This window comes from Sebastes umbrosus, chromosome 11 (assembly GCF_015220745.1).
Source record: "Sebastes umbrosus isolate fSebUmb1 chromosome 11, fSebUmb1.pri, whole genome shotgun sequence".
Classification (NCBI taxonomy): domain Eukaryota; kingdom Metazoa; phylum Chordata; class Actinopteri; order Perciformes; family Sebastidae; genus Sebastes; species Sebastes umbrosus.
Window position 1 is genome coordinate 9,213,106 of NC_051279.1, and position 11,240 is coordinate 9,224,345.

General features: G+C 37.7%; 1 protein-coding gene across 1 annotated transcript; it reads left to right on the forward strand.

Annotated features, from left to right (window-relative positions):
- The first annotated feature begins 3,727 nt into the window (after positions 1 to 3,727).
- On the forward strand, positions 3,728 to 7,861 carry s100a1 (S100 calcium binding protein A1). The gene is made up of 3 exons (XM_037785859.1): positions 3,728 to 3,819; positions 6,394 to 6,556; positions 7,472 to 7,861. Exons 2-3 carry the CDS (start codon positions 6,416 to 6,418, stop codon positions 7,658 to 7,660), a joined length of 330 nt encoding a protein of 109 aa, XP_037641787.1. The 5' UTR covers positions 3,728 to 3,819; positions 6,394 to 6,415; the 3' UTR covers positions 7,661 to 7,861.
- The last annotated feature ends 3,379 nt before the right edge of the window (positions 7,862 to 11,240 follow it).

An 11,240-nucleotide genomic window follows, 5' to 3' on the forward strand; every position in this document is an offset into this window, starting at 1 on the left:
ACTGCCGTATTTATGTGGGGAGAAAAGGCAGTATGCAGTATTAGCGGTGCAATATGTTGACTGTTGCCATACACTAAGAGAAACAAGTTGTGTGGTAAATGTTTCTGAGTGATTACTTTTTTAAAAGTATTTCCCTTATTGTTTTTTTAATGCCTTTATTATATTGTATTTAAACACATGCAGTCTCATGGCAGTAGAATCTGCCATCTAACTGAAGTAGAGTCTAAAGTATTTCCTAATTTGTTCACTAGTTCCTGACTTCTGTTTGTGAAATGTAACCAATAACATAGTATAATGGCTATGGTCCCTACTGTAAGTGCAGGGTTTTATTAACCCTCATCAAAGAATATATATTGCCAAGAAGTGAAAGTGAATTGTTTGTTCCATTGATTAGATTAGATTAGATTTCCTTTATTATCATTGTACAGGTACAACGAAATTGAGTTTGCAACTCTCTATCACATACACGATGTGTTAAAAGACAGTCTATAAATACAGGGTACTTTATAAAGACAGCAATGAGGTTAGTGACCAGTGTCGTATGTGTAAACTGTCATAAAGGGCAGTAAAAGTAAGTACACAATCTAAAACAATATAAAAGACAATGATTATAATAAATAATTAAATACAAAATAAATAGTATAATCAGTTGGCATGTGCAATATCATCAACAAATGCAGTTCAAAGTGCAATTGCAACATCAGCGCCCAGCAGAAAAGCTATGCTTCCGCTATTTTGGAATGAAAGCGACTACTAGACGCCAGTAAAACATTATTTCATATCATTATTTTCTGTTTCTGAAAGACCAATGTATTGGGGTCCTAAAGAAACACAGTCAAAATCTTGGAAAATGTCAAAAATGCTTATTTGAATTTGAGAGAGACTCATTTCCTGCTCTAGTTATCATATTTAAAGTGCGTAGTCCTATGCGACTCATTTGTATTACTTGTAAAATGCTGGACATTCATAATTCTTGTATTGATGTTTTATTGTGTAATTGAATAAAAACACAACTGTTTTAGTCATGACAGTAAACGTTTGATTATGTTGGATAGCTGTAACACATCCACTACTTGTGGATCTCAGCAGTTGATTTCAGACCCAGTAATCAGAGATGGTTGCTTTAGTTTCCCATACAGAAGAGAGAGATTAGAGGCTCTTTTTCACACATCGAGTTGGTCTCGGTTAATCAAGTCAAAGAAAGGGTTTCATCTTTTCTTTTCCTCAAACCAAGAATAGAAAATCTGTCTCTGATCTGAGAAGGTTTCAGGTTTTCATTAATTATGTAGCGAAATGTTGAACTTGGAGACATTACTTTGTGTCAAGATAATGACACTCCACAAAAGACGTGATATTTTAATCTCAATTTGCACTGACACCATGGACATTTCTGCCATTAATGAATTAATTTGATTTTCATCCATCCACCCATCCAATCATTATATATATAAAATATTGTTCTGTGTATATGTTTTACGTGTGTCCTTAATGGAAATCTGAGAAGCATCTCACGCTTTACCAGGTGATCTCATACTGTAACTAGCTGTGACCTTTTACTTATTTACAGTACTGTATCAAATGATCTTGGGTTTTGAGAAATGAGGTTAATTTTTAACTAGAAGCATGCAAATATCCATAAAGACTTTATAGCGGTCACCTGGAGATACTGATGTAAATTAACCCCATGTAAATAGAGGATTCCAGTTGCCTGGCCTGCCTGCGCTTCATTTGTATTGCTACTCAAGTGGGTGCCGTCATTCAAGCACAATCATTCCCTTAATTGCAAATGATGTTGCTGGGAAGCATTAGTCACACCTAATAAGCATAAGTGAGGCCTAATAACACGAACACAGGCAGCCCATAGGGAAAAGCTATGGTTGGAAAAAGGAATTGCTTCAGCCTATTTATTGTGTTATTTGTCAGTATCAGTTAACAGAAACGGCTCTATTGGCCAAGTATTTGTGCACATACAAAGCATTTGAAACATAACAGCTAAGAACAAGGACAGTGAAGCTGGACACATAAAGGAAGGGGATAGACAGGGCTATAAGTATGTGAAAAATTAAGTGAATAAATATAAAGCACCATTGACCAACAACATAAAAAAAAATGTATATATACAAGTCAAGTGTTGTAAATAATATAAATAGTGCAAATAAATAAATATTGAATGGGTGGATCTGTAAATGCATACAATATACAAAATGTCATATTTACAATGATGTGCAAATGACATGTACATGTGCATTGGAGGCTAATGTCACTAATCAATACATTTGGGAGTGCTACATATTGCACACAGGGATTTTGCAAAGCCCAAGACACTGTTTAACTGTAACTGAAGTAGAATCTAAATTAGTTCCTAAGTTGTTCACTAGTTCCTGACTTCTGTTTGTGAAATGTAAACAATAACAGAGTGTTATGGCTACGGTCCTTACTGTAAGTGCAGGGTTTTATTAACCCTCATCAAACAATATATATTGCCAAGAAGTGAAAGTCGATTGTTCGCTCTATTGCAACATCAGCGCCCAGCAGCAAAGCTATGCTTCTGCCATTTTGGAATGAAACCGACTACCAGACGCCAGTAAAACGTCTGCCTACAAAGTGCTGTACAAAAGTAAAACTAAATAATTTATATTCTATTGTCATATTTAATACCTCTTCCGACATGGTCTGAAAATATTATAAAAATAAGTGTTTTCAGTTCAAATTGATGGTAACGGATGTTGTCAAAAAAACACTAGAGTTTTGTCTGTTTGCTTCTCTACTCTTCTGCCGTCATATCTCACAGGAGCTTCATTCTATCTATCATTCCAATTTTTCAAGACTTCAACAATCAATTTGTTCCTAATGACTTCATATCTTTATTTTCTGTTTCTGAACGACCAATGTATTGGGGTCCTAAAAAAAACACAGTCAAAATCATCCAATTACACGTATGCAGTTTTAATAGATATTAGATAATATAATAGATTAATAGAACTATCTATGTTGTTCATATTTGGGTTCAAAGTATCACACAGCAACAGGGGGTAGGAGCAATCCGTCAGTCATTATGAAGGAGACACAACAATACAAATTGAAAACTATAAATTTGATTCATTTTGACAGACCAAGGTCTCTATTTACCTTTGTATTGAAAGACAAATAAAATTGAAAAAAAAAAGTGTTGAAGTTTGAATGAAGGTTTATTTCAATTATTTTATATTGGGGTCAAAATTATCTTTATATAAAACAAATAATGTTTACTTGAAATGACTAAAAACTAGATCAAAGAATGGTAAACAAACATTAAGTACTAATGTGGATTGTACTTGAGATAAAAGCTGCAATTTGTATATTTTCATTTTACACAAATTTACTATAACTTTCCTAAAATAATAATAGTAATCTTTGGGTTTTTTTTCCAGATGACATTAATTGCCCTACTTATACTGTTTTGAGAAGAAATAAGTTAAATCTTTTTTTCTTCTATTTACAGTATAGGCTAATGTATTCTTGTGTATAGCCCTTGAATGTTGACAGTTAAACATGCTGGCTTCCATCCCTTACACTTACATGGTGATGGTTAAATGGTGCTTCTCCTGCCATGCCATGGCAAGGTAAAGATATGAGTGCTAATAAACTGTGTGTTTGTTTGGTTGCCATACATGGCCTGGTGGCTCACCTGTGCAGCAGGTGAGGTAGCAGCAGCAGCTGTCCGGAGGGAGGCGCCTATCTGATTCAGATTAATTTGCACACAGGTGAGAGGAGCCCATATAAGTGATGAGATGAGGGCTGAAGTCACTTCCAGCTGCATCTGTTAACCTCAGTGATCAGGTGAGTCCCTGCTTGTTTCTGTTCGTTTGCTATTTTAATTGCTTAAAGTAAAAAATGCTTTAAAGATACTGTGAGGTGACAGTTCAAAACAAATTCTGACAAGAGAGGAAAAACATGGTACTTTTTTTTAATTTTTAAATTTTTTTTATTTTAATATTTTCATGTGGAGTGGCATCTGCAGTCTTGTTTTTTAATGTTTCCAAAAAAATGTTCGTGCTTTAGTCTCAGTCTCAGTTAATTAACACCAGCTTTTGCATTTGACATTCAAAAGCTTTTAATTAGCTCCCCCATCGTAGTGGGAATAAATGATTAACGGCAATCAAGGAGACTAATCAAGGGAATGTGCATCATTCAGGAAAGTGATGCAGCACTTCTCTGGCTCTCGAACCGTAGATTTGAGTTATTTATTCACACACACACTCTCACACACAGGTTTAGAGCAACCCTGCATTATTAACGAGCAGCACGTCTCTGCTCATATAGATAAGAATCATCAGACATTCAAATGATGAAACATGACCACCAACGTTAATCCTCAGCATGAAGGCATCAGGTAGTTTATATAAAGTAATGCAAGCCCAGATCTAAATCTATTCGGTTGTGCAGGCATGCCTTGCAGGGGGGTCAGTCTTTTGTCCTCCACTTGGTTCACTGAGGGTGGAGAGGAAATGATTCAGCCCTCCTGATGTGGCAGCTTCCAGCTCAGGTGTCTGATAGTGAAGGGCAGGTGTAAGGTTAGATATGTCAACTGGTTTAACTCTGACTGGCATTCCTGAGCCTACTATACTTGCATTTTATTTTTGAGTTTGGCACAGCAGGATTCACCAAAGTTTGGTTTCATCCACTCCACACAAGATTTTTAACTGGAATCCACTCAATGACAAACAGCTTTATCTTTTTCCCTCCTTTTTTTTGTAGGTTGAGTTGAAAGTGCAGTTATTTTTTTTATTATTATTAGTCATTAGGTGAAAAACTTTTGAAATAGAAAAAAATACAGAAAAGAAAATATACACATTATTACAAAATAAGTATAAATGAGAATAAATTCATTTTGAGACTTTGCTAAATGCATTAATCCTCATTTAATTTAATACACACACTCATATTAAATGTCTCATGTTAAATGCAAATAAGCAAGTGCCCACTGCTGCCATAGCTTTTGCCTTAACATAAAAGTAATATGTATATGTGTATTATATATATTTTTTTAATATTATTATATTGTGTTCATTAGCGACTCACACAAAATATGGATGAAATTATTGTTTGATTTAACTTGTTTCATAATAAATAATATAAATATGCAGCTTTTGATTTTCAATGTTCTCAAGGGATTTGTTATGTAGTTCCCTTTTATCATGTTGGTGCAATTACTCCTCACAATCAGTAGATAAGCAAGTGGACTTCAATGCAGACACTGTTCAACATGAGTCATTTCTACCTTGTGCTGTATGTACATCTGCATTTATTGATATTTTAACTTGAATGTGGAAATAATCAATCAAAATGTGTTTATTGCTGAAAGATGACAGGCAACAATGAAGTCTCTCCTCCTCTCCAAGACTGTGTGCATTCCAAGTCTCTTAAATTGCATCCACATTTCCCTCACTTGCGTCTTTTCCTTGCATCCCTCCCACCGCGGATACAGGGAGAGATGCAAGGACGCGGGGGAAACCTGTGAGCTGAGGTTGAAAGAGGAAATGACGGATGATGAAAAGGGAGATCAGTCTGAGTTGCTCTACGGTTCCTTCGTTAGATCAGAGCCCACAGTAAATGATAACCCACCAGCCTATTTATAAATGCAAAATGCAATCTGAACTGTGCATTACACCTGCATTGGTTGGTTGGTCCTTCAGGAATAAGATCATTGGAACGTCCTTAAGATGATGGACCAATTAGTCATCAGGTCACCCTGGGGTTGAGGAGCAAAAAAATAAGGAAATCGGCATATGTTGCATGTTTCCTTCCTGCTGTATTTAATCTGTCTCAGCAGGTTAGTAACATGTAGAGGCATGTGGATAACATTTATTTAAAAATGTTGGTTAAGGTAGTTGGGAGTCCTGTAAACTAGTGTTACTGCAGCATAGGTATCCTCTACTGACAGACGTCAATAGTTTGACAGAGGATGAAACTGAAAGATGAGACCGTGGCTTCAGAGATGAAAACATTTTGATAGCTGTTGTTCAGGGTAACTCTAAGCATGCAGAATGTTTTCATCTATTGTGTTGCCATCTTACACTCTGCCCTTCAACACCACCACAAAGTAACATCTTTGGCAACCTGATAACTGCAGTGATTTGTTTTTCTCCCCAGCCTCCCGCTGAAAGTAATGTTATCTTCCTGCACTCAAGAATATCTATTGCACCAGAGCTGATGGAGGTGAAGGAGGCTGCTGGTCCTCTGCATACAGATCTAATACACACTCTTTGATTGATCTAACCTGTCTTGAATCATTTCTTCCTCCTTTTTCCCCCAGCGGAAATCCACAAAATTGCTGAAATACCATTTCCCTCATGACTTCAACTAGTCTAATCATGTTTTTATAATAATGACTCTCTTGATTTGTCCTTCCAGGCTTTAATCATAGAACTTAAAAATGTCTTCCACACTGCAAACTGCTATGGAGGGCCTCATTGAAGTGTTCCACTCCTATTCTGGAAAGGAAGGTGACAAATACAAGCTGAGCAATTCGGAGATGAAGAACCTGCTACAGGGGGAACTCGCCGAATTCCTGGCAGTGAGTATCTTCTTGACTGTAACCAAAAGTTAAAGAATATTATGGATCCAAGACAGAAGGACAGGACTCAGAGGAAAAAGTCCCAATTACAAATCGTCAGCTACTTCAGCACCACGGACAGCACCATGGATTTATCAATACATAGCACAGTTAGGCTACTGATATTTCCAAGACATGGTCGGGGACATAGATTCTAACTTACTGATATTTTAGAGCCATGGTCCAATTGTATTCTCATACAACAGTTTGTATATCTTACGACAAAGCTCCTCCTCCTTTTCCGCCTACTAATGTCCAGCAACAAGTGTTAATTTCCACGCATTACATGCATACAGTCTTTTCAAAATAAACTTCAGTCTTCACAGGAAACAACTTCTTTAGGTTTAGATGACAACTACTTAGTTAGGTTTAGGAGAAGATCGTAGTTTGGGTTAAAATAACTCCGGAAGTGGCGGAACTTAGGTACGGAAGTTACGTGACAAATAAACGAACGTTGACCTCTGGTTTCACACGGGACACAAACGCTGGTCTCCTGAATGCAAATCCAATGTTTTGACCCACCCATCTACCCCGACCTCCTCCCTTAGCAGGGTTCGCCACTATTTATGAATTACACACAAATGGATTTTCGTGTGATATACACATTGCATTACTTTTCATAGGTATAGCTATGACTCGGGAAGAGGCCAGACTGCTCTCTCTGCTACTAGGGGATGGAGAGGGGAGATAGCAGGTTAACAAGGGGTTAACAAGGGATATGTCACCCCCTCATATATCCTACTGGCTATAATGACTGGATACCTTAACACCCCAGAACTTCAGATTAAGGCTTGGAAGTGTGGTCACCATCAGCATTTGATCTTGTGAAACAAATTACTCTTTGGTTAGATTTTCATTGTGATGCTTCTGTTTTAGGCCAGCAAGGACCCCAAGGTGGTTGACAAGATAATGGCCGACCTGGATGAAAACCAGGACGGTGAAGTGGACTTCCAGGAGTATGTCGTTCTGATTGCTGCACTGACTGTCGCCTGCAATGAATTCTTCATAGACTGCCACAAGAGCAGCATGAAATCCAAGCAGGACCCTGGTTCTAAGAAAGCCTGAAAGTCTAATGTTTCACATTAAATTAATAACCATTTCTTTACATAATTTATATACTAACAATGTTAAGTCAGTTTACAGGGATGCACCTTAATCACAGCACCTTGTAATGTTGTAAAAGATGCATCACTGCAAACTGACTCAATTATTCTTTTCTTTTTGTGCTTGAAAAGTCTTCCATCTTAATAAAGATGTCATCCAATATTCACATGTCTCTTATTTTAAGACGCAAGCTGGACTGCTTAATGTCTTGGAACATTTCACAGACACATTACAGAATCTGTTTCAGGTTTTCATCCAGATTGATTCATGCACTAAGAAACCTGAGTAATAAAAGACCTGTTCTGAAAAGACTTTATTAGTTTACTGGCAACCGTGAGCACCACCCAGTGTCTGATGGGGGTAATTCATGTGAGAACAGCTGTCAAGGTCCTGACGTCATCCCTTCCATCCCCCAAATCCAACAGCGTGCTGCTCATCCAGCAGCTCTGCTCCTTCTGTTTTATTCTGAAAGGAAAAACGCTGGCCCATTAAATGACATCAGTCCTGGAGGCTCTGACGCAGTCTTCCATTCATCAGACACAGTGTGGTTGTTTCAGAGGAAGAATACTGCAATGTCACTTTGACTAGCAGATAAAACAGACAGGCATTCATTCACATACTGCAGGCAACAGAGGCATTGTGCAACTATGAGAGCATTTGCAAACTATTTGAATTCCTCTCTGAATTTGTCTAGTTTTTTTTATAGATGGGTTGCATTACATTGATACATCAGGTACTAAATCACTCCTTTTTTTCCAGAGTGATTCAATGATGCATTTCCTGTAAAATAATATTCTTAATAGTCAGAAAAAAAAATGAGCTGAATGCGAATTATGTTAATTGTAATTAATCTCATACAAAAACACTAACACTCAGCTCTTGGTTCAGTGTTCACTGACTCAATATAAATGACAACTGCACACAGATTATTAAAACACAGGACTGTGTGGTGGAGTGTTCTACTTTCTATAAAACAGCTACACGTTACCCACCAATTTTTACAAATGATGCAATAATTTCACACATTTAGAATTAAACTCAGCATAAGTTAGGGCAGCACTAAATTATTCTCTTTTGATTAATACAACATTTCTATTAAAGGGGACTATATGTAAGTTTTTACACGTATACAATTTTTTTAAATCATTGCAACTTTGCCAATGTGTGAACAGGTTGTAACCTAACCTAAAAAATTAGACCTTCACCTGTAGACTGCTTTTAGTATGTGAAGAACCCGGGCCATTTTTTCGACCGATGCTCAAGTACGAGCACGAGCAACAGGACGCTGACTGTCGTTGACTTAACGGCCACAGGTGTCACTATAAACAAGCAATTTCTGATTGTTACATAGAGCCCCTTTAACAGATTACACAAATCAGAAACCAATTCAAGTTGCTCATTTAGTTTGCCCAGTAGCAAAACAAAGTATTCAGTTAAATCCCTACAATACAAGTAAATGTTAGTACATTCTTGAAAATACGGGGTTCATTATCTAAAGATATTCAAAGAGAAATGTCTAAATTTGAGAGCTCTTTGCCAAAGACTGACAGTATGTATGCTAATCCTGGTAAAAAGTGACACTGAGGATGTTGACATGTCACTCCCAAAACATCTACTGATTACAGTGCAGTCAGTCAGCTTCATAACATGCACATCTCGACTCAAACTGCAGCACAGAGATGTGACGGGGCCCACAGAGCCTGACAGAGGCGGCTTTACATCCTCTGTCCTCATTAACACAAGTAGGGCAAAGAAGCATTTAAGGTTGAACGCAGCCCTTGTTAGGACTGCACACAATGCAGTCTGGAGAAACTCAATACGGGCCCTCACAAAGTTGTGAAGCTCCATTAATTATATAACAGCAGCTTATCTGGCAGCCTGGTATATGCTGCGTAAATGGCACATACAAATCAGGGTTGTTTTCATGTTTAAGCGGTAATGCGTAACTATGACCATTTTATATTGCTAAATATCCTAATGAATAAAATAACAGTAATTTCAAACAATAACAATTGTGAGTGAAATGTCGTGAATTCTTTGGTTGGACTTTGGTAGAGACATTTTTCATCAGAAAACTAACATGAGTTTTGCATGTGCATTTGTTCTTTATCTTTTGTCATAATGCATAAACAAAGAGCTTGACTCAGAATGTTTACTTGATGTGGTGAAGACATCAGTCAGACATCATCATTGTTGCATTATGACTCAAAATTGACACCCTACTTGTATTGTTAGTTCATAGAAACTGTGTATTTGGTCTATTGGTCACTAATGTAGCCAGGTGAGCCATTTGAATTGCTCTGTCACCTGAGGCTATATCTTTCCTATTCCTGCTCCCCTCTAATTTCAATGTAAGCCAAGATATCGTCCATTCTAAATATTTATATGTGAAAATAAAATCAGCTATGCAAGCTTGTGCACTGTTGGCAACAGAAATACATCAGATTTAACATGCGTTCTTGATTACTTGCAAATTGATCCTCAGACAAGAAAGTCAGTACTCAATGATTTTGGATTTGGGCAACATTTTTAAAATGCTAATTTTCTGCAAGATTTGCTCATTAAAACTACAGCAAGAATATGGTGACTATCTGAAGGTCGGTCGTTCGATCCCCGGCTCCTCACGTCCACAGGTTGAAATGTCCCTGGGCAAGGTACTTAACCCAAAAATTGCTCCTGAAGGCTGTGCCACCAGTGTGTGAATGAGCATTTAGATGAGATCCCGGTGGGCAGGTTGGCGCATCAGTGTATGAATGTGTGTGTGAATGGGTGAATGCTGACATGTAGTGTAAAGTGCTTTGAGTGGTGGGAAGACTAGAAAGGCGCTATATAAATGCAAGTCCATTTACCATTTACCGAATAAATCATAATAAATAATATGGTTATGGTATGGTTAAGGGAAAATAAAACACTTGATTGACATTTAGGAAGATCATAGCTACAGTTATAAAAGGGCAGATCTGTGATGGGTCTCCTGCATGAAAATCAGACGCGCTACACACCGATCCACCGAACTGACACTCCACACATCAGCCTCGCACTGGCCATGTATTAGCTTTGGGATTTGATATAAATTGCGAGGTGTGGAATCGTACAAATTGATCGTACTGCCTGGGGATATTGGGCTGTGCAGGTACAGTTCTACAAGTGTGGGTAGTGCGTGTCTTTCCTTTACTTCACCGCCACGTTTGTGATGTCAGCAGTGCAGGTTTATCCTGCTTGACACTAAACACTTAAGGAATAATATCAAACAAAGCACATGAGACCATGTTGTCAGAAGCTGTGTGTGCCCTGTGGTATACTGTATCTCAGGAGGTGTGGGCCCTTATACTGTCTGCAACAAAAAGTCTGTACAGCTTAGGTTGCAGTGTATTGATTGTAAAGCATATGCTTGTGGTCCGTTGCAGAACCAAAAATCAATATCACTTTGGGCAGTGACAATGTTGACCAATATATTATAACTGATGTCTTTAGGATTTTATTCCTTACTCTTTGTCTCAATCAGCCTCTTCCTGTGAGTGGTTGGGTCCTAAATGAACAA